Raw genomic sequence first — 27,315 nt, forward strand, 5'->3', positions numbered from 1 at the left:
GTCCTGGAACCTTCTGTGTGGGAGCAATCCTTGAAGGTAATCAGTTCTGGAGCCAAACTGGAATTTTCAGTTAGTTTTCTGAAAGAGGATGACAGTATTTCCCCTAGGAAAGGAATGTAACTCCAGTGTTGGTGCTGCAAAGACCAATCAGAGGAGGTAAAGGCCAGCAAGAGCATTTTCTCCTGGAACCTTATGGGTGGGAGAAAATCTTAAACATACTTAATTTTGGAGCTCAGCTGCAAGTTCCAGAGGTGGGATTCTGAAATAGGAAGTCACTGCTTTTCTTTGGGAAGGAATGCACAATAGTCTGAGTGTTGGTGGGAATTTGTCTTTGTCCTGGAAGATCAAGGAGAGCAAACCAGATACATCAAAATAAATTATTTACTCTCACAGTCTTCAGATGACAACATCCCCTATTTGGTTACCACCTCCAAGAAAGAATCAGTCTGGGCTTTGAGCCCAAACAAAAAGTGCCAGGACAGAAAGCTTGTGCTGGCATTTACCTCTCCTGGGCAGCCTTTCATCTGCGCCACCACTGTGGGGACCAAGTGCTTTCCTTTCAAAGGTGAATGTACTGCCATAAATTTCAGAATACCTCCTCCAAAATTTGAATCTGGGCACCATCATTAAAAACATCCAGGGATTGCTCCCAAATGAAAGATGCCAGAACACAAAGCTGATACTGGTCCTTCTCTTTCCTTGGCAGACTGTCATCTGCTTCACAAATATTGTGGCTGAGTGCTTTTCTGCCAAAGGAGAGGCAGCCTCATCCACTTTCTGGAGCCCACATCCAAAATTGAAATACAACCTTCAAATCTGAATTGGTCCCAAAATTGAGGCTATACAGGAGACCCCATGAGAACAAACTGTTACTGGCTTTTAGCTCTCCTGAGCAGCCTGTTGACTTCAACCACCACTGGGGCTACATGCTTTCCTCCACAAGGAAAGATACTGCCATTCACTTTTTGAAGGGCATATGCAAGATTTAAATTCAATCTTCAAAACTAAATAGGGCACAGGATTACTCTCACAAAAAAAACCAAAAAAAAGCCCCAAGAAGAAAGGTTTTGTTGCTGTTTATCTCACCTGGGCAGCCTACCATCTATACAAAAATACTGGGGCAAGGTGCCTTCCTTTTCCCTGAAGGCTGTTTCACCCCTTTTCTCTCTCCCTCCTACAAATTTGGATACCACTGCTCAATTGAATACATCCAGGGAATGATCCCACACAGAGATTTCAGAACAGGAAGGAGTTGCTGAGCTTTACCTCTGTGGGGCAGCCTCTCATCTGCAACTGCCACACTGGGACACAGTGCTTTCCTTCTCCAGTAAAAGCACAGTCATCCTTCTCCAGCAGCTTACAGCAACATTTGCCTACCACTCCAATATTGAATTTGTCCTAGGATTGATCTAAGAGAGAAAGGTGCCAGGATAGAAAGGGCTTTACCTTCACTGGGCAGACAATACTCTGCAGGATGAGCTTGCTTGTATTTCCAAGGAAAGGTAATGTGATTCACATTCAGGATAATAGCTCTGACAAATGGATCTAAACTGCTAAGGGAAGAAGTGTTGCTGGTCTTTACCTCCCCTGGGTAAGTTATTGTCTCCTACTGAAACACATGGTCTAGGTGCTCTCCTTCCCATGTAAAAGAACTGTTGTTCTCTTTCAGGATGCCTCCTGAAATTCTCAATACATCCAAGGGTTGCTTGCACAAAAAACATTTTAGGACAGAAACTTCTTGCTGGCCTTTACTTCCCCTTGTGATCTGGACCAGCAACACTGGCACTATGTTCTTTATTTCCAAAGGGATGGTACTGTCACTCAGTTCCTGGTCCCCACTGGACCACACTTTGGAAATTTCAGGCTAAGCTTAAAAATTGAGTATGTCCAAGGATTGCTCCAACACAACAGGTGCCAGGCTGGAAAGCTGTTGCTGGCCTTCACCTCCAGTGGGCAGCCTGTGATCAGCACTTAAAAACACTGGTTCTCCAGGTTTTCCTTCCCATGGAACAATAGTTTACCTGTTGTAAGAGGGAGTGAGTGCTGCTGGAGCGTGATGTGAATTAAGGGTTGTAAATGGAATCTGAAGGCCAGACAAACTTCTCTGTCCTGGCACATTGCTTTTTGCCAGTACTGACAATTTTGACTTGGGATGTGCACACTTCATTGCTTCTGGAGAATCAGGAAGGACATTCACCTCTTTTGCAACAATGCTGCTGCCATCATGTGGAGCTGAGCAACCACGACAGGGAAGGTAAGAGACCATGAGCTTTCTATTGTGACACTGTTAGTGTGGGAGCAGTTAGTAAACTGTTTGGGATCTTGGGTCTGTAAGAGGGAAAGAATGGGAAGGTATATAGAGAAGGACACATCCCAGAGTACCCTCATTGCCCTTGATGCTATCATGTCATAAACTCATATCCCACAGTACAACAAAGAAATGCCAATCCTTGTCCCTGCTCTGTAAAAGGCCACCCCAAGGAGCATGTACAGGAATACAGGAACAGAGCCAGGGTTAGGTACCACACCCACATGAACTGACCAAGCACCAGTGTGACCAATGGCTCTGGCCCTGATACAGAAAATGCTGAAATCAAGTTTATTTCCAACCCACTCTTTTGTGGGTTGTGACCTCGTTGTGCCTCACACTGGGAAGCCAAGTAAGGCTGTCTTGATTTAGGAATGGTACTTCCCAGATTTACTGCTCTCACTGAAACCACTCGCTGCTCACTTCTCCCCCTCCCCAAGGCAGAACTGGGGGCACAAAAGGCAAAGATCATGGGTTCAGATAGGAACAATTTACTAGAGAACAGCAACAAGAGAAAAAAAAAGGAACAGTATCAATAATAAAAAGAACTGCAACCACTCCCTCAGCTCCAATTGACACTTACCTGTCACTCCCAGCCCTTGTCCAAGGTTCCTCTCCAGCTCTCACGGGCTCCTTTCAGGTCCTCTTCAAGATACTTAAATCAGTAACACTTTTGGCACAGAAAGATCAAATCTGTCACTATTAAATCATGCAACTACAACAGTATCTCAAATATCTAAACTCTGATTTATGCAGGTATGTGAATTACAATGTTCATCCTATTGTGTTCACTCCAGAAACCCAGCTTTGAAAGGTTGGGGTTTTTTTGACATCTTGGAACAGACAACCAGAATTGGCACCCAGATCATTTCCTTCACTTCCTTCCTAAAGGAACAAAGCTTACCAAGTTGCACTGCAACAACTCCTTGACAGATGAATTTATTGAAGCAGTTTTTAAAAGCAGGTATTTCTGAGTGAGCTCCATCAATCCCAGCTGTTAAAAACAACTATCCCGTGTCCCAAGGAAGCGTGCATGTTACAAATGGTATGTGTTTAATATACCCATGTATACCACATGACATAAGCATAAATACTATTCAGTATGCAAATTAATTGCTGCAGTTACCCTAAAAAAAGAGTTGGGCACACATGGAGAATAGCTCTTAGCCCAAGGCTATTACAGCTGTCCACCTGCCTTGGACCCCAAAATCAAGCCATTGTTCTCATGTCTGACACAAGTCAGTGCTCTCATGTATCTCAACAGATTTCTGAAGTGGTTTTTTGCTTACACTTAAATGCTTTTTTTAGGTTTTTTAGGACTATACTTAGATGATATTTAGTGGGAGGTGTAACATTTGAATATTTACTACAATATAAATACTTTAAAGGTTTTTTTCACCTTCATTTTGTTCCGTATCTTCAGCCACTCTAATATGAAGAAATAGGTTCCATGAATGACATTACAAAACAAAACCAAAATCCAAAGCAAACAAACAAAAAAAAACAAACCCAACCCCCACCCTGCCCCCCAAAATCCTGATACAACTTAAGCAACACAAAAAAGGAAGGAGGGTCCAGAATTCATAGGTAAATCATTAGTCCTACAAAATGAAAGATGTTTGAGCTTAGGAAGTGCCACCACCTCATGCACAATAATCACAAATTCTCAGTGTTTGCCTGTATAAAAAAACAAAATTTGACCATTTATGCAGATCTTTCTTTTGAAGAACAGTTATAAGAGTTCCATATTCTGAACATCACTTTTTACTTACACCACTTAGAGTGCACAGATGCTTTTTAAAGGTCAGGATCCACTTCAATGTGTCCCTACTCTTCAACTTGTGACTTTTCACATATTTGAATCTTTTACCACCCCTTTTGACCAATAATATGATCATTTTATTGTCAAAATAAGTATTTTTTAGCAAATGAAAAGCTTGTTGCAACAGTACAACATCTCTATATCCAGTGTGAAAGCAACATGGTGGTATAAATATATGCATACATTGTATTACACAATCTATTCTATACATTCCAGTTAACCATGGAACAATTAACAGGAGTAGATGACCACTGATTAAGGGCACAAAGTATTTTTGTGAACAAGATTTTGAGAAACCTGAGGGAAAATCTGGTTTCTAGAAAGATGACAACCTTGGGATTCCATTTCTGTTTTCAATGAAGTCAATGATTTTATTTTTAAGGATGCTGTATATAAGAATGCACTTTGTATTAAAACAAAGATCAATACTTTACAGTTTAAGAAACTTTACATATGTACATAAATTACACATCAGGAATGGTTTTAAAGCTCAAAATGAGTGGTGGTAAAAGTCTATTTTCCTTCTATTAGAATCTTGAACTCTTTTACATTGTGATCATTTGCAACAGTAATGGCATGATCCAGGGCTCGGACACTTGCTAGAAGCTTTATGATCTGCTTGATGTGCTCCCTAAAAAGGAGGCAGGAGAGGTAAATATAGAAACAGAACAATCAATGACATGGATTAATTTTCCAACAGAAGACTACATTATGAATGCATATATTTCATATTCCTGTTGCAGATTTATTACATTTGCTTAGTAAGCGTAAAGGCAACAGATTTTTAAATGCTGGGAAAAAAGCAGAAGACAGAAATCAAAATATAACCTGCTATGAAAACAGGATAATTGGATGTTTCTCTTGCAATAAAATTTTTTACCAAGTCATCATTTCACCTGGTGAAGAAAGTTCTTTCTTTTAAATTTCAAAACACACCACCAAAAGAGAGCTCAAGAACTTATATGAACTTCAATCCCAAACTATCACACTAAAACACAGGACTGTACCAGCACTGGAGACTGTTCATTCTTGTGCTGTTACTGTTCCCTTAGCATGTCAGGTTACTTGGCCAGCAGTAATATGTCTAACACAAACTTTTAGTTAAGCTGATCATAGGATCCAAGTAAAATTACTCTTGGATCTCAGGCAAAACAGGTTCATCTAGTTGGTTGTGTAAATAGTCAGAACTTTTGAACTGTTTGCAATTTAGAAGCCTCACTGCAGGACTTAGCAACAGGCTCACAAAGTGAAACACTCCAAACATGGTAGCTTCAAAATTTGACAGAATCATAGAATTCTTTGGGTTGGAAGGTACCTTAAAAGCTTATCTCAGTCCAACACCCTGCTATGGACAGGGACACCTTCCAGCAGGCCAGGCTGCTCAGAGCTCCATCCAACAAGGCCTTGAACATTTCTAGGGACAGGAAGCTTCTCTGGGCAACCTGTGCCAGGGCCACCTTCACAGCCAAGAATTCTGTCCCTAATATCTAACATAAATATCTCCTCCTTCAGGTTTAAAGCCACTCTCCCTTGTCCTGACAGTACCTGCTCATATAAAAAGTATTTCTCCCTGCTTTTTATAAACCCCCTTAAGAATCCAGGACACTTGGCAGTACTGCAAAATATATTATCAGTGTGTCAGTATTTTCAGAAGTTGCTATTTTCAGACACCTTAAAAATATCCATTTCTAACATGTGAATTCAATGAAGTTTCCAAAGACAGAGAGCAGGATGGAGAGAGTAACCAAAGTTTGCATGCACTGGAAAAATAAATCACAAGAACTGCAGCTGCTTTAACTCAAAATAAGTTACCTTGCATTTCTCTTCTCTACATCAGAGGAACCAATGCTGTTTCTGTAAATTGTATCAGCCAGGTGAACAAGGTATCTACAGAAGTTTTCTAGCTGGGAAATAGTCTTGTCTCCTGTTAGATTAGTGAACCACTGCTTAGGGAAGCAAGCAATTACCTATGAAAAACAGGAGAAAGGAAGTTAAACACAACGTAACAAAATTTTTAAAAGCTATGTAACATAACTTGTCAAGTCTGCCTAGTAAGACTGCAGGACCAACGGAGTGAAAAAATGAGAAAACAAAAAACCCACACCAAAATCCAAGCAGTAAAGCACTGAAACCCACACTATACCTAATCCATCTACAGGCACGAGCCAGAGAAGGTTCTTTCTCTAGTCTCTATACTAAAAAAAAAGTAAAATCCGTTTTTCACAGACTACAGCTTTTGAGGACTCAAAGCCAATATTTCATAGGCAATGCCAAGTTTCAACTATATATTTCTTTCAGCTGAAATACATTCCTTTAAACATTCCTTGATTTTACTTACACTTTGAGCTTTCTTAATGCTGTCCTCTCCATACTCTGAGTTTTGAAAAGCCATAAGAATGTATCTATTTAGCAATCCATCTATGGACAGCTCCTGCAGAGTTTTGTTTGAAAGGATTCCATACCACTGGAGAAAGTTTCCCAATAACTGAAAATACAACACAGGGAAAATAACTGCTCTAAAATGTACTGAAACCAGAGAGTTAATCAAACACATCAAAGATTTTGAAATATTTTGTTTTGCAAACCTATTGGGAATACAGTCTCCCTTGCTGCTGCAATTTAAATAGAAAATTCCAGAGAAGAGTTCTGTCTGTGTGATCATGGAGAGCAGTTGTCCAATCAACATCAGCCTCTACTTTTCTGTTTATCTGGGAGTTAATTTTCTTCACAGTCTTTTATTGGAAATAAACTATGACATCCACAGCTTTGAGCACCCCCATTCCCCAAAGTAGTATATTTTATTCTGACAAGCACAAGGATACAAAAAACCTGAGTAAGCCAAGTGACCCCATAACATTCAGTTGAAATAATGGTCCTTCCACTTGACAATCTTCCAACTACAAAACCAATTAGACTGGAAAACACCTCTGAGATCAAGTCCACTCTTAGACCAACAACCACCCTGTCAACTCAACCAGAATATGGAACGCCACATCCACCTCTGTAAACATCTCCAGGGATGTTGTTAGGCTCCATTTCCATGGTTAATTATCCTTTCTGTGAAAAAATTCTTCCTGATGTCCATCCTGAAGCTCTCCTGGCACAGCTTGAGGACATTCCCTCTCACCCTATCTCTGGCTGCCTGGGAGCAGAGCCAGACTCCACCTGGCCCTGCCCCACTGTCAGGCAGTGATAAGGTGTCCCTGTCCCTGTCCTGTCCCCCCTACTTCCCACCTCCTCTTCTCCAGGCTAAACAACCCCAACTCCCTCAGCTGCTCCTAGGACTTACCCTCTAGACCATTCCCAGCTCTGTTCCCATCTCTGAACATGCTGCAGCCCCTCAATGTCCTTCCTGAACTGAGGAGCCCAGAGCTGGACACAGCATTTGGGGTGTGGCCTCAGCAGTGCCAAGCACAGAGGGACAGTCACTCCCTGGTGTGTACACCAGGTGTGTACACAGCACTGCTGGTACAAGTGTCCTTGACCTTCTTGCCCATCTGAGCACACCTGGCTCACCTTCAGCTTCTGTTGACCTGTACCCTCAGGGCCTTTCCTGCCCAGCAGCTTTCCAGCCACTCTGCCCTGCAGGCTGCAGCTCTGTACCATGGACAAAGTGTACTCAGCACTTGGCCTTGTTGACCCTCATCCCACGGGCCCCATCAATCCAGGTCTCTCTGCAGAGCCCTCCTGTCCTCCAGCAGATCAACACTCCTGCCCAACTTGGTGTCGTCCACAGATTTACTGAGGGTGCACTTGATCCCCTCATCCAGATCATCAGTAAGGATATAAAACAGGACTGGGCCCAAAACTGAGCCCTGGGGGACACCACCAGTCACCAGACACACCGTGAAGAGGGCACAGTGCATTATCAAAGGCTAAGAATGTGAAGTTGGAGTTTTTGCAAATTAAGTTGAAGCAGTTTCCATCTACCATTTTCCACAAATCTGAGGAGGATTTTATTGCTACACTGTCTTAAACCAAAGATCTACCAGATGCATTTACTGACTTACCTTAACAGAGGACCAAAACTGACGTTGGAAAAACAAATATGGACCAGAGTTCTTGTTTTCTAAGATGCTGAAAAGTAAGAAATTTCTTTAATGAGCAACCAAGACTAAACCTCTGTCTTTAATTTGCTAGATTTTTCCTTCCAACACACAGTACATTTCCATAAATATTCCCTTTCATCCTTCTTGTCTTTGCTAAATGCTCCCAGAAGGATGACAAAAGATCTCCTGTACCCAGACACTGAAACACACTGGGAAAAACCCTTCATAAGTACAGACAGAACACAGTGACTTGCTAAGAAAGGTCTCACATGGTGGTTGAAAGTAAACTTACTTTTTTGGATACAAGGGCATGAATACATCATCATCTAGTGTTCTCCTCATTCTTAGCAACAACGCCTTTAAAAGCATCTGAAACAGGTAATTTTTTTTTAATGTCCAATGCACTTAGTAGTTAAACACTCAGAAACTGGTTTTTAAAGCAACAAACAACACTTGTGACCATAACAGTAAACATACATACATACATATTTGACCACACAAATAAACCATCTTAAAGAAGTCTGTAATAATTAACAGAGCTGAAATTTGACATTTAATATTTTTGAAATTGAATTTTTTAAAATTTGAATTTTTTTTAATTTTTCAATTAAAACCTGAACTTTTAATACCAGTTCCTGGATTCACAGAAGGCACATAAAACAATCCAATTTGTAGGCAATACATTTGAAAAGGCTACAAAGATCTAAAAAAGAAAAGCCTGAGTATTTGTAGGCAACCCTTACAGCAAAACTGGAGACAAGTCTTAGAACATCTGGTGTATCTTTTCATCTCTAGTATCTGTTTTGGAGAAGCTCCACTGAATTTCTTCTTTTAATTTATCATCATCATACTTTACTCCCCACAAACAGGCCACAGAGCACCAAATAATTAAAAATTTTTTTTTTCTTGGTGTATTTCCCAACATAAGGTATTAAAAATTTATTCAAATTCTTTAATTTATGCAACATATTTAAGAAACTTACTTGTGTATTTTTGTTTTCTGCATTCACCACTGAAGGATATCCATCTATTAGTTTCTGTACAATTGCTACCATTCTAGACGTTTGTGTAGTAGAAAAGGGATCCCAGATATTTTCAGAAATTACTGTAAGAGATTAAAGAATTACTCCACTTTACAAATACTCAAATACAAGCATAGAGACATCCATCCAAGTACAGAGACATGCAATTATTTAAGAAGCAGAAAAATCTGAAAGCACAAACAAGCATCAGACTCCACAACCCCTTCCCTCCCATTTTCTAAGCCTATACCTGTTAATTTAGGAAGAACAACTCTCTCTACAATGGTAGGCAACAGTGAAATATCAGCATCATCTTTCACCTGCTCCTGCTCTTCACAGCCATAAAACAGCAATGACTCAAACCACAGCATTGTTTCAAAATCTCGACACTTGCCCTAATAAAAAAAGAATCTGGGTTAGATCCCTAAACAAAGGTTTTAAGTTACCACATAGAAAAAGTATTGCGTATGCAAGTACGATACACTCACAAAAACAGCTTTTAAACACTCTGCCAAATGAACCAATTGATTCTACCAGCACAGCCCCTAGATGTAATGAAAAGAGAAAATGGCTGAAGCAAGATTGATTTTTTTAGCAGCTGCTGCCCCACAGATTTTAACTCCTACTTCCACCTGAGCCAAAAAAAGCCTACAGATTAGGGTACAAGTCAGAAGTACAGCTCAATTGTGCTGCATTATAAAATTATGCCTTCTGGATTTAAAGCCTCTCTTTATGAGCACCTTGTAATTTTTCTACCTTAACAAAATGCTTACCAGGATCAGTAACAGAGACTAATGAATACAGTTAGACTTGACCATTCTGTACCATGTCTCCAACTAACACAAGCTTTGTTTTGTCAACCTGAAAAACTCAGAGAGATGGCATGCGAGAAGAGAGAATGCACAAAGAATGTTTTAAATTTAATGAGGGCATCTTTCTTAGATTTTTCCTTGTTTGATTAACGAAGTCAAATTTCTCTGAAGAGGAGTCATGCCTCCCCCTCCTCTGCACTTGGAGAAGAGGTGACAGAAAATCCCCTTTTGCAGATAATCTCTTGGTAGTTAACAAAAAAAAGAAGCACTTCTGAAAAAAGGAGGAATAGAGAGGGAGTGAAAAGCTACCTGAACTGTTTGTCCTGGTGGCATCACATGAAAGCATACATATGCAGGCTGGACAAGGAATGTGTGCCAGGGATACTCGGCTGCCACAGTGCTGTCCTGCTCTTCCCATGTTCCCTATATAATAACTGGGCAGTGAGTACTATGGGAAAGACTTGGAAATTGCCAGCCAGAATTCTACAGGGTATGGAGATGTAGCTGAGAGATAGATACATAACCTACAGACACTAGGTTGTAATTCCACAAGTTTCATAGTTCCACTTCTAACAAAACAGCATTATCTAGAGTCAGAATTTTCTCTGAAGTATTTCAAAGACTAAATGCACTTTCATAGAACCATACAATGGTTTGGGTTGGAAGGGACCTTAATGATTACCTAGTTCCAACCCACTACCATGGGCAATTGCAGGTCTTTTGGTTGGCCACTTCCTGAGAAGGAACTGGCAGCATGCCAAAATGAACTCCAGTCTGCTGGGAACATAAAGGATCAACTAGTCCAGACACTCCCCAGAAAAACTTTGCCTCAAGACAGGTGCCCATTTGAAATTTCATCCCTAGAACACACATCAAAGGTGCAATTTATTTTGCTCTGCTGAAGTGTCAAAGAACCACCATGTAGCAGCTAACATAGAAGCTGCTTGCAGAGAAGCTTACCTCCAAAGGAGTCCAGGTAAGCAGCTGAAGTCTGATTAAAGGGTTAAACAACTTTGGTAAACAGAGGCCAATATAAGCATCCTTATAAGAAGCAAAGTACTTGGAGCGCCAAGCTTCAAACTGTGACTTAATGCAATCAATCGAGTAAAAGCTTTCCAAAACATCTTCGAAAACTTTGCTGGATTCTTTCAATATACGATCTAGCAAGGGAGAAAAGAAACAAAAAGTTAATCACTTACTCCTTGTAATGCTTCTTTCAAGACATCTTTGATGCTCACTGGCACAAGCCCATAAACAAAACAAAAAAAAAAACCTCCATCATCTTTAGATGATCTGTTACTCCTGCCTCAAACACACAAAGCTATAAAGACAGGAGCATGTGAGTACTCTCAAATAGACTGTTTTATTGCAGGTCTTACTTTATATATTTCATGGAAGGATTTTAAGTTACCAGACGTAATTAGGATTGGTGACATACTGGGCTGTGTTCAGAGTGAATCTAACTTCAAAGCTGGCCTTGCTTTGCATGGGAGTTTTAACCAGCAGATCTCCAGCCCCCTCCCAACTCTGATTATTCTACATCTTTGATAACCTAAGTGCAAATACAGGAGGTCATCTCAGATAAGTCAACTGAACTGGCACTTCAGATAGGGTGGGTCCTGGCAGAGACCATGCTAAAATGCTGTGCAGAACGTGCCTGCTGGCACTGGGCCGTGATTACAATCCTCTAGCACCTTCTTTTCTATTTTTATTTTATCTGCAGTACCAGTATTCTATGCAGTCCAGACCTTTTCCTCTATATATTATTTTCCCTTCATCTTTTCTACTTCTCAGGGTTAGTTTCATTCTAATCAGTCGTATCTGCCACAGCTGCAGGTGGTAAATGTTTGGTTACAGTAGTAACCCTTACACAACGAGCACAACTAGTACACACAGCAGGCAGAGACAGGGCCGAGGGAACAGGAGATTAGGTCATGTAACCACACTTTTCATATTGGGCAGTATTCATATATCCATATTTTCATATTGGTCAGTAGGTGCAAAGTGCACTCCTCTGTTCCACTGCTGTTTCTGAACTAACGTCACAGCTACAAACAATAGCAAAAAAGCTTTACAAACACTATGCCTATTCAGAAACTGAAAAAATTTCTACAAAATGCTTTTGCACACATAAACTGCCAAGTTACCAAGTGCAATTCAGCCCCATTGAGTCTAGATAATTTAATTTAGCTTAAGTTTATTATAGCACCAAACAACCCTGACCACTTCTTCTGTTTATCCAAGACCCCTCCTTGTATGCAGAAAACCAGTGCAACCATAAAATTGCAGCCAGTGACTAAAGGTGTGCAAACTGCACTTCCAAAGGACCTAGCAGCTAGACAGGTCATCTAATTGCTTTCTAATACGTTCATAGTTTGGGTCTCCACAACCACCTACAGCAATGACTTTGCCATTTATTGCCTTCTCTGTGGGAAATGACCTCTTTATTTTAAACCTATCCTATCCCTTAATTTCATAGTCCCTAGCTCTCATACTGTGAAAAGTCAATACTGTTCTCCTACCTGAAGAGACCAAAACCAATCAATCCCTCCTCAAATGCAACACAAGCAATTCTATGTATACGATCCTTACTGCTCTCCTCCTCCTCACTTCTAACCTGATTCTCTTTTAATCAGAGCCAACACTAATTGTACCACCAGATTTTTCTGCAGTGTTTGCATTCAACATTGTTTCCTATCATTTGCAAACTTTGCCAGGCTGCAACAAGACTACAAAACTTCTGTCACTGCATTTCTAGAAGCTTATTCACAACTCCACTACATACTTGTCATGAACCAAAAAAAGATTTTTAAAGCACTGAGGTTTTCAAAATTTCACAAGTAAGATAAACACGTATTTCAAGAATCATAAATTATTTTACAAATTGGAAGGAAGACTTACTGATGGTCCAAAACCTTACTGCTTGCCAGCAAAAGGAAGTTTGAATTAAATAAATAGAATCTCACTAAGGATGGGCTATCCAGTCAGACGGTGATAGAGGCTATTCTGGTCACACTGATGATCCAGGAATCAAAAGTTCCCAAACTCCTTCCAAAATATGGTGAAGTATATAAATAGGGCTGCATTTGGATCAATTCTTTTTCCTGTCAAATATTTGGTGCTTTGTTACATAAGAGAACTGGGATTGTTCAACCTGGAGAAGTTTCAAGGTAACTTAACTGTGTGTGGCCTTAGAGTACCTGAAGGCAGTCTGCAGGATGGAGAGGGACTATTTATAAGGGCCTGAAGTACCAGGACAAGGGGGAAGGCTTCCCACTGACAGAGGGCAAGGTTAGATGGGATATTGGGAAGAAACTCGCCCCTGTGAGGGTGGTGAGGCCCTGGCAGGCTGCTCAAAGAAACTGTGACTGCCCCATGCCTGGAAGTGCTCAAGGCCAGGTTAGATGGGGCTTGGAGCAACGTGGTCTAGTGGAAGGTGTTCCTGCCCATGGCAGGGGGTTGGAACTGGGTGGGCTTTAAGCTCCCTTCCAACCCAGACCATGCTGTGATTCTGTGATAAAGCCTGGGTAGCTTTTCTAACCTCGCTCCAAGTTGAAGTTTGTGATATCTGTTGAAGTTTCCTCGTCATCACTGGAAAGGCCTTCAAGGTGATCTGCCATCTTCCCAGTTTGCTCTCTTGCTTGTCTACGGCGAGCTCTGGAAAGGAGGAGCAGTATAAACCAGCTATAGTAAAGAGAAATGAGCTGTTTTCCCCACCTGTACAATGAATACACCCACTTAGGCTTGTCCTTTTAGTTCTAGGAAAGTCAAGCTGAAAAAAACTTTTACTATGTCACCACCTCAAGCGTTCCATTATGCTGCTGCCTCAAACAATGAAAAGAAAGAAAACCAGCCGAGACCATATAGCTGTGGAATGTATTTACTTTGCTTTCTTTTAGCGACTTTCAATCAGTATCATGGAATGCTTTGTACACTTGCATGGTAGTCTGGGATGTATAAGAATATTCCTGCCCAACATACCAGCTGAAGTGTTTTCTTCCCTTTGCAAGGAAGAAGCAAACATTGCCACTCATGTTAGTATGTCACAGAGGACAGCTGTACCTTGCAAGCAGACAAAGACTCCTAAAGGAGAAAAGAAATCTCATTCTCTACCTTCTAGCCTCTCTTTCTGCAGTTCGACGCTTGACTTGTTCTTGATAGATCACTCTGTCTCGCCCAAAAGAATCAAGATTTGGAGCCATGAGAGCTTTATCTGTAAAATTACATTGATGAAAATTAAAATGTTTATTTATGATTCTATAAATGTGCTGTAGGCAGTTTCATAAGAGCCTTTTACCCACTTTTAAACTAAATGCAATTTGAAATAGAAAGTTGAAGTATAAAAAAAGAAAAAAAAAAAAAACAACAATGCCCCCCAGAAGCCCGAATTCACGATGTGTAGAGATTATAACAGAAAGTAGTGGAGTTTGGAAAAATTTCCACTTAAATGTCAAATAGTCACTGCACTTCCCTCTTATTTCTCTCACAACAGTGCTGAACTACATAAAAGTCAACAGTTTTAACAGAAATAGCTGAAATGAAGTGTCCAAGAAAAAAGTGCTCCTTAGATAAACACATTCACCACATAATTTTTGAGAAGAAAACTAGCAAAAAAAAGCAGACAAGAGTGACTGGGGAATATACATTATTTCAGAGCTCTAGTCACAGTGTTTCTAAGTTTTTTTGCTTTAGATTGCCTAAAGTTTAAAACATCAAAATCTACTAATCTTCTCTCCTCTTTTCAAGCTCCTCTTATCTATGCTCCTGGCTATAGAAAACAACACAGCTAGAACAGCAGCCACTGCTCAAGTCCACCATTAAAGTTTAAACATTAACAAGTAAACAACAGCCTATCCAAACTTCAGGAATAAATTTACATGTTCTGACAAAATGTCTTTACAAATTCATCATTTAAAGTACTAATGCCAATCTATGTCAGCATTCCAATTCAATACCTGAACTCCTAAAGAGCCTTATCTAAACTTCCAGATACTGAATAAAGTCTCTGTAAAACCCAACATCAGCAATGAGAACTATTCCCATCCTATCATTAAATTTCATTATAAAAGAATCCATTCTAAGCTTTTAGGAAATAGGTTTCTAGTTCTCACAGCAGCATTTTCATGATAAAACTGCAAGGCCATCTGATGCCTGGAACTCCAAATAACAGTTCTAGAAAGAACATGTATGCTAACCACTCTATAAAGGAACAACCAACTCTGACACCCTAACACTTCATCATCTTCAGTGAGCTGTAGCTAATGGTATTAACAAGATTTCATCTGAAAACTGTGGCAGAACAGGGAAATGGCATTGATTATAGAATTTTACATCAGCAACAGGACAGAAAGCCATTTTTAAAAATGGGAAATTCTATGAAGCATAAAGAGGACTCCTATTAACAGGATATTTCATCCATTGATTTAATAGTCTGAATAAAACCTCCTCCAAGAAACATAGACTTCCATCCAAGTTAACATTTATGCTTTTGTAGTTTTACATACTGAAGAGTAATCACCGTAAGACACCCCCTCAGTGAGAATTCCCCATCCACAAATTCACAGTAAGCAGGAATTTTAACTAGGTATTCTTAAGCTGTATTTCATACATGGTTACTGTGTTAGTCTGATTAGTCTTCCAGTTCTTTAATTTACCAGTTAAGTATCTGAAATCAAATACTTATACTGGCTACAAAACAGAACATCAGACAGAAGTCTAGCCCAGTGCTTTGTGGCTTTATACAGTTAACTGTACATGTTAAAGAACATTTATAGATTCAGGAAGGTTAAAATAAATTTTTTAGAAGTCCTGCTATAAGAAGAAAATGGGGAGTCACATACTACCACTACTCCCACAGCCACCATGCATATATTTTTAGTGCTAGGAAGGAGAAAATTTAGTTAAGAGAAACAGAAACGAGAGATTAAGTCAGAGTTACGGTGGTTTAGAGTTTAAAACAAAACAGAACTTTCATCTAAACTTGCTTCTACTAATATCAAGAGTAAGAATAAACTTTAATAAGACAGTCATACATTAAACATTTACATTTCAATTAAGTCATACTATGTAAACAAGGTTGTTTAATGAATAATAAAAACCTTCAAGATGGACTGACTTGAATGGCTTGAAAACTCCGAAGATTCATCTTTAATATCATCTTGTCGTCTTTGGACAAGGCGGGAAGCTCGCTGTTTGTACAGCTGGTGCATTGCAGATTCAAGTTCGTTAATCAGAGGCACCTGTAAAAATACAACACACCACGTAATACCCGGATCCTGAGCTGCTCAGCTTCTGGGGTCCCAGTCTATTCCGGAGCAAAATGCTGTCACTGTGCTCCCAGCAGCACAAAGTCCTGGCTTTTACTCGTTTGTATCATTTGCACCAGGAAATAGTTCAAGGTGTGAAAAATGCATACATTTAACATTGGCAGCTTTCAATCAGAACAAGAGCATTCTGAAAGCAACTTCCATGGATTGGATGAGTCTACACAGACAGACATCCTATTTAGAGAGTGCAATATTCTTCCCAGTACTCTTGCATTCCCTAGCAAGTGTGTAATGTGTTGCATAAAGGTCTGCAATTCTCAGACGTCGACTGCTTCCCATCTACCTTTAAACAAGAATGTAGAAGTATTCTGTACTCCGGTGAGAAAATAAGCTGACTGTACACAGTGAAAAAACTACCCATCAATCTAACCTACTGAAGCCAGCAGCTACTGTTCTGCTCTAACTCTTCACAGCATATGCTGAAATATTACTGAAATGAAATCAAACCCTGCATAAGGGTGTTATGCCAACCGGTAATTCAAGTAAGTCAAATACTCCTCTAGCTTATCACTAAAATTAAAGTAGTACAATTTGCACAAGTTATGCATTAAGTATAACCTTGAATTAATCAGGTAGATCAGGTCAGACCTATCACTTTTTTTTTCTTTAATGAACTATTCTAGTAGCATCTCTAACAAAAATAGATATTATGACAGCCAGGAATTTCCTGACATAATATAGCAGGCTCACTGCTCATTTTTTTTTATTTTTTTTTTCATTTCCTGGGACAAGTTAAAATTAGATCATTATAAATATTCAAATGCAAACCAGAAGTTTTCACAATCTCTTAATGTGGAAAGGCAAGTCCTTTTGGTATGAACACTTAAGCCATGTCCTCCTTACCTCTGAGACGTATGCTTACTCCACAGTCTTCCAGTCTTTTATATTTCATTGCTGCCTACCATCCAGGATTATATTTTTTTTTTCAAAACAAAATATAAAAATCAGAAATTGTTTCCTAATGTGTTTTAGAATGTGACTCAGCAGCTATTAAAGAACCTCCTTCAGTAAAATGTAAAATTCTGAGTTTATAGTTACAGGGCCATTTCAGCTCGCTGAGACTGACACACACACCAGAGAAGAAAAGAAAATTAGCTTTGTGGGATAAACTGGGCTCCAGGGATTAAAATGAAAGCAGCTCTGCACCACCTCAAAACACAGGCAACTTTCTTTTGGAGAAAAGAGTAGAGTGAAAGACAAGGAGGGAATAAACTTCCAAGTGCTGGAAGTTTATATTCAGAATTTAAGACCATTTTGAAAACAGAAATAATAGTTTAAAAATACTAGTTTTACTGCAGTTTACCATAGAAAACACAGTTTCTTCTCTTAAGCGTGAAGAGGAAATTTTAAGATTGAAAACTTAAATGAAAATTTTTCAAAGCATCTCAAGTGTTTTTTTCTGTAATTTTCTCAGGATTAAAAAAGAACCCTAGTAATGTATTCAGATATATGAATCCAGTCAAAATATTTCCCATTTAGAATACAAGAGACTTAGCAGCCCTTATTCTTCTTTAATCAATACTGTGGTTAATGAGTGGCTCATAATTTTACTGACTACTATAAAGTTACAGTCCTCATTCCCTGTTTTATTTAGTCAGTACCTTAAATTCAGTGTTTTCAAGGGGATTTTTTTGTTCACTTTTCCTGTATACAGTGGAAGAGGAAAAGCAGAAAGGTCTCCAAACATTTAGATCACAAGAAAAATCCTGACACACAGAGCATGTTTTGGTAATTCACTTTTGCAGGTAAAGTAACAACTCATCTACTTATGCTTTCAAAGGTATGCCCAGAACAATTCAATCTTTCTGTATCCACTGTATGTTCCTACATTCAAAATGCAGAAGTGTCATTGCGACTCACCAGCCTTCTCAGAAAGCATAATTTTGACAGTATTTATTTCTGAAGGAAGTCATGCAGCCATCTTCCACTCTACTGGTTGTCTTTTTATTGGGGAAAAAAGGGTATTACGCAGGATTTGACCTTTCTAGTGATTGTTTCTAAAATTTGTGTAATAGCTATCTTGTCATACTCTCTGCTGAGCCTTAAGAATGAGCAAAGTGACCCTAACATTCATATTTAAAGATATGTTTTCATATATGTATGTATATACACATATGGTATTTATTATTACACATACATATACACATATCCTCATGTGTATTATAATAACTACATACATTATAAATAATAATAATAACAACACTTTAAATAGAAACAGTCAGGGCCACAGGTTCTACAAAAAAGCTGAAGGTAATTTATAATTTATCTACACTCACAAGATAAGAACAATTTGCTGTCCTCCTGCATTTCATTTAAATAAAAACTGATACTGATTTTATTACTTGATTTTGTCCCCTTTCAACACCTTCTTTTTAGAAAACTTTTCAGTGTCTTGTTCTGGACAAGTGTTACTGGTTCTGAATTTGATGGTACTTTTGGCATGCTGAAAGCACTGAACTCCAAACCACATTATCTGGACAAACAATAAAAAAATAAATGAAATGCTCCTGTTAGACTGCATCACCTGCTGCTTTTGCAACTCGCTTTACATACAAGTACAGCAGCAGCCTCCACCTGAAACCAGCAAAACCCCGTGAATGCCCCTAAGAAGCCTGAGATGATAAAAGTCACATTTTAAGAATATTTGAACAGGACCACTTATGCTATCAAGGAGAACCTCCAGACATGGTTTATAGTTATCACAAAGGTAATTTAACAAAAGGTCTTTAGAAAGGTCTTTAACAAAAGGTCTGTAGAAAGAAAACACTGAATAGAGACTTCAGAAATAAAAATATATCACAGAGTAATAATGTCAAAACTTATCTTTAGTAGGAATTCAGCCATCTGGGTAACCAGCACTGCCAGAGATGCTTAGAAAAGTACCTTTATTAGATAACCTTCAACAGCTAATGCTAATATGGACTCAGGAATATGGCTTCCTAAGTGAACAATCAATTGCAACTAATCAGTTACACTAATTAATCAGCTGGGCGAATTAACTGTCCCACGCTTCCTGGGTTTGTTCATGACATAGTTATGTTCACTTTTACAGGACAAAGACTGGACTGGACTCTCCCAATTCCACTAATAACAGACAACTAACGTCTAGGACCCAAAGTGCTTTTCCATTCCTCTCCCAAAGCTAATGGGCTAGGCAAGCAGTAGCTTAAAACTACTCAGTTATTCTGACAAGATACCGAGAAATTAATATACTACTACTGTATTTAAGTCAGAAGACAAGGAAGAAATAGCCAATATACTGCTAACTGAATTCTACACCTTCTGTGCCTAATTAATATATATATATATATATATATTCATGAGTTTCTACAATATTTGCAACAAAGTAAGTAATCAAAGCACTGTGCATAATAAAAGAAAAAATACTAAGTCTTGGACTTAGAGATGCATGAAAGTATTACACTACATGAAAGAAATATATTTTTAAGTCTGGGTGTCTTTGAACAGCTATGCTAGTTTTAAAACTTCTCTCCTTCAGACTCCAGAGCAATACCAAGAAACATCTGCAGGAGGAAGTTTATAATAAGAAAGAAAATACAAGTCTCAGCTATTGTGTACCCCAAGCATTCCAGAAAGTAGCAATGTCATAATTCAGTCCTCACTTTTGCTAACCTGATATCCAGCACAAGTAAAAGGAGTATCTGAGTAAAGTTGAAATGCCAGAGTATCTACCAAAATCCTGAAGACATAAAATCTCCAAGTTTTTAGACAATCTCAAGTCAGTGAGCTGGGAAGAGAGACTTCTGATAATCAGCTTAGAATGGTAAAAAGTTCTTTTCAATCCTCAAATAACCAAACCTTTAGGAGAATATGCTCTCAAAGGACTTTTTTTCAAAATCAGAGGGAGAAGTGGTGTTTGGCATGTAATAGAGACCTTTTTATTTTTTTTTTTTTTTTTTAAAGAGATTAATGTTTTTGCATCCTTACCTTTTCACTGAAACACTCAAGCAAGTCTTGGACATACCCTCGCATTTCTTGCAAAAACTTATACCGTTCACCAATACCCCCAGAAGACCCTTCTAATCTTTCAATTGCCTTGGTAGAGTCCTCTTGGCTTTGCTGGTGTTTCTCATATTGCTGCCGATTAGCTTTGTGAATTTCTTTCATAGAGTCCAACCTGAAGGGCAATGGATAAATAGTAAATTTACATCCAAAAGTCTATTTCAGACCATTGAGACATCAAACAGACAGTACAGTGCAAGTACTGAGCCAATATACGGGAAATTTTGCAAAGACATTCTTGACCTTTGATTTGTCACCTTCTCCCCTCTCTTCATGAACTGCAAGGCTAATGATTGGAACTCAATTGCTAGACTATGCTGTAGTGCACTGCACTGGCCACTCCTACAAACTTTTACAGGAGTTGATAGCACAAAGAATAGTGCAAGGCTATCCCTAATGAAAAGCTGGCTGGACAGCTTGGGGGTGGATGGGCTTATACAAAGCAGCTTATACAAAGCATTCTTTTTCCTCTAACTTGACTCATTGTCAAAGGCTGCAACACTACAAGGCATACAAACCAATTTCAAAGACATGTGAAGTACAAGCTGTTTGTTACATATGATTTCTCATTTCAATTGTGTCGTTCATTCCGTACCTTTTGCGTACCTGACAAGCAGATTACAGTGTTTAAGCCAAAAAATCTCTGTATACACTAAAAATTAAATTCTTTATCTACTGGAGGGGAAATATCTGATTCACAGTTTAAAGGAATGCAGCTTGATAAGCTAAACACCTCACTGGCCTTTCATTTCTTCACTATAAGACTGTGCAGTGTCCAGAAGATGCAACTCAGACCTCTCTTCAACAAGATCAATGGCCTCATATTTAAAGTTTCACTTCAGAGAAGCAATCCAAGGAGACTCGAACAAAGTGTCAATGTCATCTTCACTTTGAGCTTTTTTGCCTTTTTTTTTTTTTTTTTTAAATGGATGTGCCAGTCAGTACTTTTCCAGCGATGAAACTCTGTGTTTGCTCACCGAGACTAAAAGACACCTGAGGAACAGAAACCTAGGGTACAGGTCTTTAAGTCTAAAAAGATGGTCTGTCCTACCTGTCTTTAAGCTGTTTCTTTACCAAATCAATAGTAACAGGAGTCATCTCATTACTGGGAGTTTTGAAAGGAACTGTATTATCTGTTTTTTGAGACTTGTTTTCTGATGATCCATACGCAGCATAGGTGTATGGAATGCCATATGAGGAACCGTAAGACAGTGTCTGGTAAGTGTTCTGGTAGTATACATTATTCACTTCTGCAGGCTGACTTGGTTGAACCTAGTGGCAGAGGAAATGCAATTGTAGTATATTAGGCTTTAAAGAAAGGGGGAATTTATTTTTTTACACATCTGAAATCAAAGTGAAAAATGTAAGCAGATACGGTTACAAAATGTAATTATCAAGGGGATATAAGCATTTAATATCTAAGGTAGAAGAAACAAATGCCCACGAGAAGATAAATGGACAAATTCTTAGTATCAATACCATTCTAAATACTTATACTATTTCTCTTTAAAGAGCACCAGAATTTACAGACTTAATTTCTCAAATGCAACAGCCTCCTGTAAACTAATCAAGTTTATAAAGGATTTAGCCAATACTTGCAGAAACAAATCAAAAAAGAGTGCACAATTATATACATGCCTGGGGTATGTTGATTCCTTTTCGTATCTGCTCTTGCTCCCATCTACTGAGCTCTTCATCTTGCTCCCCTGCCACTAGTGCTTCATCATCGCTTCCTTCAATACCTTCATACAAGTACAAAAAAGAAGATAATGTATTCATGATTATAAGGGTCATGAATTCAAAAACCTGAAACCATGCTTCAGTGAGAAAATCTCACAGTATCTTCCTTTCCTTTTCATGAGGAATTAAGGACACTGGCCTGTGAATTATTAGCACAGGGGTTCCACTTAAAAGATCCAATGGGAAAATTTGCAATTCACTGCTGGTAAAATCCTCTAACATTTAACTCCTTTTCCAAAAGGATATTTTACCTGCTTGACAGCAAGAAGAATTCTGTATCAAACCTTTTGTTTCACAACTATATACTTCCTAAAAATAGAGTACAGGAAAAACAAGAACTGATCCTTAGTGTAAGTTTCTATCACAGTCAGCAGTGTGCACAGGAACATAGTTTTGTGCTCAGGATTTTACAAACATATTCCATTATGTAGTACTTTTCCTCAGAAATGTTATGCAACTCCAGATTGTTTGAAAAACATGTTGTTTAAAACGCTGAATAGGAGCACTCGCAGTGAAAACAGTGTGAATATTTATCAGCTGACCTTCCAAAAAAAGGGTTTACCTATTTCCTCAGCAATCTTTTGCCTCTGGGATTTTTCCTTCACTGTAAAAACTATCCTCCTCTTCTCGTCATCATCTTCATCATCACTGGCATCATTTTCATCTTCTCGAACAAGGCGGCTTTTACCTGGTTCACTGTCAACGGGGGTAAAGTCTCCAAGTTCACGAGCCATTTGACGCTTTTTCCTAGCGGCATGAATAAAAGCAGCATCTGGAATTTCTCCTAAAGACAGATGCGTGCACTGTTAAACAACCACTTTAACAAAACAGGTGTTACAATTTCTTATTGCTCATCTCTGTCATTGCACCGAATCACCTCTGCACACAGAAAAAAAATGTGAGGGGAAACGAATCCATACTCACAGAAAATATTTGCAAGCAACTTAGATGCTAAACATGTCAACTTTCTGACCAGAAACCCTCAAAGTTGGGATTGTCACAGAAAGTCTGGCTCTGCTTCCAGCAGCTCATGTCATAAGAGCAGAAGCCCGATGCTCCTATGAGAAATATTCCTTAAAGAAGAGGAAGCTCTTTACAGGAGCTGACTATTGCAAAGGGAGATAGAAAATGAGGTGTTACCTCCCATCCCAATATTGCTCCCAGCTCTTCTTATTTTGGGGGGAATAAAAAGCATCAACAGTTTCAACAGTCAGTCATCGGTCAGAGATTAAGAGGACTCCAAATTAGACACGGTTAATATACAGAAGATTGTACAATCAAGGGGAAACATGAGAAGTGCCAGACCTAATTGGAAACTCTAAAATCTGCAGCACAAAACTTAATGCAACTTACATAAGTCTTATCAATTAGTGTGTGGACCCAGGACACCCATCTGGTATTTGGGGAACAGACTACCATAATTAGCAAACTAGTTTCAAAAATATTTTCCTAGAGTGATTTCTCTGACCTCAGGGCCTGACTAGAACCTCAGTATACAAAACAGGATAGGAGAATATTTCAGACACCTTGCAGACCCATAACTGAAATATTTGAACTAAAGAGATTTTAACTGAAAGCAGTGAAATCTCATGTGAAGTCACCTATTCCAAATCTAGATTTTCTTTCAGTTTGTCATCTATTTGAGAGACAAATTCCTGCTTCTGACATCAAGATGAAGCATTCTGTAGCAAAACATATTCTCTCATAAGGCTTGTAAAACTGAACACCTTTAAAAAATAGCAGTTTCTGTAATTCTCAGATGCTAAACTGTTGGAAACTATTTCCTAATCTCTCTCACACATTAGTCTGCTGTAAACATTGGCTAAATCACTTGGTAACTTATCAAACATAATACAAAAACCAACCTGGGCGGAGAACATTCAGTGATGACAGAGCACTTGAAAAAGCACCACCTGCTTTTGGTTTTTCTTCTTCCTTCTCACTTTCAACTTCCATTTCTTCCTCACCATGCTCACTGTTTGCAGTCCCATCTTCTTGGCCTATATCCTTATTCTGTCCTGTCTTTTCTAGTGGTGCTTCAACTGATAAGACAGCAAAGTCCATGTTTTACTCCTTTTATAAAGATCACTCAGAAGTATTTTTTTAAGATATAACAATCAAAAGTGAAAATCAAATGAAAATGTTAAATAATTATTTTACTGTTTGAGATCTAGAAAAATACACTTTCTTAACTGTGATTAAATCACTGACATACTCTCAAAACAAAATGTGACAAGGCAGGCCCCAGCAACTACTAAACAGTCTCCATATTGTTAAGTATTAAGAAAGTGGGCGAACTCAACTTTGTGCAACCTTGTCAAAGTCTCTTACATATGCAATGAGAAAGCTCTGCCTGTGTTACACCAAATCTTTCCACAAGAACCAGCTGATTTCAAAAGAACCCTTCATCTTCCTCTCAGCCTACAACCTATATTAGGTGGGTAACATACATACAGGCAGCAAGTGCAAATAATATGTAAAAAAATGCATGTTAAACCCAGCTACTCAATCCAAGCTGCACATATCTGACGTTTCAGACTCAAGCACTTGTTTAGAGAATGCAGGCTTCTCCCTCAGTAGCAGCCTTGAAGTCTTTGAACTATAGCCACATGAATTAGGGAGAGCAAAACAAACAGTAATCAAACAAACATTGCCCACACAGCCATGTGCAAAATGCAATGTTTTAAGGGTCTTTGTGACAGAAGCAAGAACCCAGGTTTTCACAGATGAACTAAACATTAGCCACAGAAATGATAATTTCTGATTTTGCTCATGCCCCACATCACTGCATAGGCAATTTAAAGGATTCTAATAAGAATCTGTGGGTTTTCTAAATGCAGGCAAAACCTTTAAGAATAATTTAATTAAATTTAAAAATTTTAAAATATTTCCTGAATGGGACCATGTTCAACCCCCATGTGCTTCTCTAGATCACTGCAATCTTTAGATCATAAGCCTCCCAGCTCGAGCTAGTAGTATTATATAAGCCAAGTCAAAACTTAAGTGGAAAAGCAACCACTACACTTTACCAATAAGCTTCCCAAAACCCAACAGTACAATGAAACTGAGTCCCAGGCTCTACTTCAAGCTCTCAAGGACTGTACATTGTTAACAGATCCTTTTGCTCCAACACTTTCAGTCTGTTATCTACTCAAAGGTTCAAGTCCTGAAACAAGCAGCTCTTGAACAATTAATAAAAAAGACCACCACTCTGCTCACCCCAACAATCTTCCTTTTCAAAGAAAATGCATTACAAGGGCACATTCTGTCAGACAAGCACCAGAAACATTTTCAAACTAATGTAATTCCTTCCTAATTCAACAAGTAACTCATCTGTCATAAACACAGCTGCAGTCCAGAATACTGATGTCTATTTGACAACCATATAACAGAGCTGAGAAGTTCCATCCTTCTGTGTTCATTTCTACATGAGAATCAAAGAACTCTCTACCAACTGCAGAACAGCATTCCTAAGGCTCAAGTAACACATTTCATCTGTGCTTTACTTCAGCTCTAAATGTGAAATCCTCTGGAAGAATAGCAATCCATCTTGAAAACAATTAATTAAATTACAGTACTTAAGCTCTTCCACTACAAAAGTTACTATTAGTTTTGCAGTTACCATCTGTTGGAGAATTGACCTCTGTTCTAACTTTTGATTTTTCAAGATCTTCTTTGTATTCTTTCTTCAACTGTTTTACAATCTTTTTGCTGTAACTTGATTTCTTCACTTTGAAAACTTCTTCAGTTTCTTTAAAAGAGAAATTGGATAACATTACATTCATTAGATCTCTCAAGCATACTTATTTGCTAAATCTCTTAATTTTGTACCTGGAACTTCACAAATTGCCATTAACAAACATTGTAGGGTTTTTTCAGAGTCTTATTCTACGCTTTCAGTACTTCCATCAAGATTTCAAATCACGAGTCTGAGAAAACAAGTTTCAGTGATTTCAAGAGAATTCCTTCCAAGACGACTCAAAACTATACGAATTGTTCGGACAACAGGCAGTGAGTCCGAGGTGACCCATGAACACCAGCCACATCAGACTAAAACAAACTCGACACAAAGCCACAGGACACATGCTCCTCAGCCAGTGCTGCTGGCTCCAGGGGGAGACTACGGGCTGCACCTACTCCCGCACAAACCTGCGGGCTACCCAGGGGCAGTGAACGCAGCACAGGTGATGCACCAGCAACACAGAAGCAGAGGCAATTTGAACCCCTACACCACAACTAAGCCCGCTGGGAGCATGATGGCTCCGCAGGAGCCAGGTCGGGCCGGGGAAGGCGCGGGCATCCCTGGCCGCCCGTACCGTGCCCCCAGGGCTCGCCCCCTCTTACGTGATCCCACATCACCACACGCCACACGGGGGAACTGCCTTAAGAAATAAATATTGATCCCAACTCTCTTGGAGGGCCGGGGGAGGCCCAGTGCAGGCTGAGCAACTCCAGGTCCCTTCCACTCCCGCAAGAAGCTACCCAAAAGCCAGGCAACGACCCGCCTCACCCTCCTCCTCGTCCTGGAAGCTAAGCAGGCTGGCCCTCGGCACCTCTTTGTTCTCCCGCGAACGCTTCTTCTCCTTGGGGCGCCCGGCCGCCGGCAGCCCATTGCCCTGCTGGGGCTGCGGCGGCGGCGGAGGAGGGCGCAGGACAGCGGGCGCCGGCAGAACCCCCAGGCCTGCTCGGTCGCTTCCCATCAAGCCCAGCCCCAAGCCGAGAGCCGCGCCGTAGCTCGCTGCACAGGCGAAGGCCGCGGGGCTGCCGGGCAGGGAGAGGGGCACGCAGCCGGCGGGCAGCGGCAGGAGCCCGGCGCCCGACGCCAGCGGCATGGCGGCCTCGCTGGGCCCTTCCCCCGCCGCCCCGACAGCCGGCGCCGGCTCCTGAGGCGGTTCCTCATCGCGCTCCTCATCCTCCTCCTCCGAGTCATTCCGCTTCCGCACATTCACCCTCCGCGCCTTGCGGAACATCCCGCCGGGCACCGACCGGCCGCCCCGCCAGGCCCCGGTGCCGCCCGCTCCAGCCGCCCCGCGCCGCGGCCCAGGCCCGGCCCCGCGAGCATGGCACCGCCGCCCGCAGCGCCCCCTGCCGCCGGCTCCACTACCGACGGGCTGAGGACGCGGCTCTGCGCCTGCGCGCCGGGGAGCGCGCCGAGCGGGCTCGAGCGGCCCGGCCCGCCCCCGCTACCCCCTCACGGCCGCCGCCATCTTGCG

At 40.1% G+C, this 27,315-nt stretch overlaps 1 protein-coding gene across 1 annotated transcript; it reads right to left on the reverse strand.

Annotated features, from left to right (window-relative positions):
* Positions 1–4,474: 4,474 nt before the first annotated feature.
* PAXBP1 (PAX3 and PAX7 binding protein 1) lies at positions 4,475–27,215 on the reverse strand. Its single transcript, XM_086883346.1, has 18 exons — positions 26,613–27,215; positions 25,725–25,853; positions 23,968–24,144; positions 22,665–22,886; positions 22,001–22,104; positions 21,414–21,634; positions 20,288–20,477; positions 16,129–16,252; positions 14,127–14,226; positions 13,555–13,670; positions 10,974–11,173; positions 9,452–9,596; positions 9,163–9,284; positions 8,472–8,548; positions 8,141–8,207; positions 6,469–6,615; positions 5,943–6,097; positions 4,475–4,761 (listed from the first exon to the last, which is right to left on the reverse strand). Exons 1-18 carry the CDS (start codon positions 27,070–27,072, stop codon positions 4,644–4,646), a joined length of 2,874 nt encoding a protein of 957 aa, XP_086739472.1. The 5' UTR covers positions 27,073–27,215; the 3' UTR covers positions 4,475–4,643.
* Positions 27,216–27,315: the final 100 nt, after the last annotated feature.

Source organism: Cyanistes caeruleus, chromosome 3, assembly GCF_971803275.1.
Source record: "Cyanistes caeruleus chromosome 3, bCyaCae1.hap1.1, whole genome shotgun sequence".
Lineage (NCBI taxonomy): Eukaryota > Metazoa > Chordata > Aves > Passeriformes > Paridae > Cyanistes > Cyanistes caeruleus.

Coding starts and splice junctions, on each gene's coding strand:
- PAXBP1 (XM_086883346.1), bottom strand. CDS start 27,072: ATGTTCCGCAAGGCGCGGAGGGTGAATGTGCGGAAGCGGAATGACTCG. Junction 6,616..8,140: donor AGTTTTGGTCCTCTGTTAAG/GTAAGTCAGTAA, acceptor TTGTATTTTCAG/TTATTGGGAAACTTTCTCCA. Junction 6,098..6,468: donor GCATTAAGAAAGCTCAAAGT/GTAAGTAAAATC, acceptor TGTTTTTCATAG/GTAATTGCTTGCTTCCCTAA.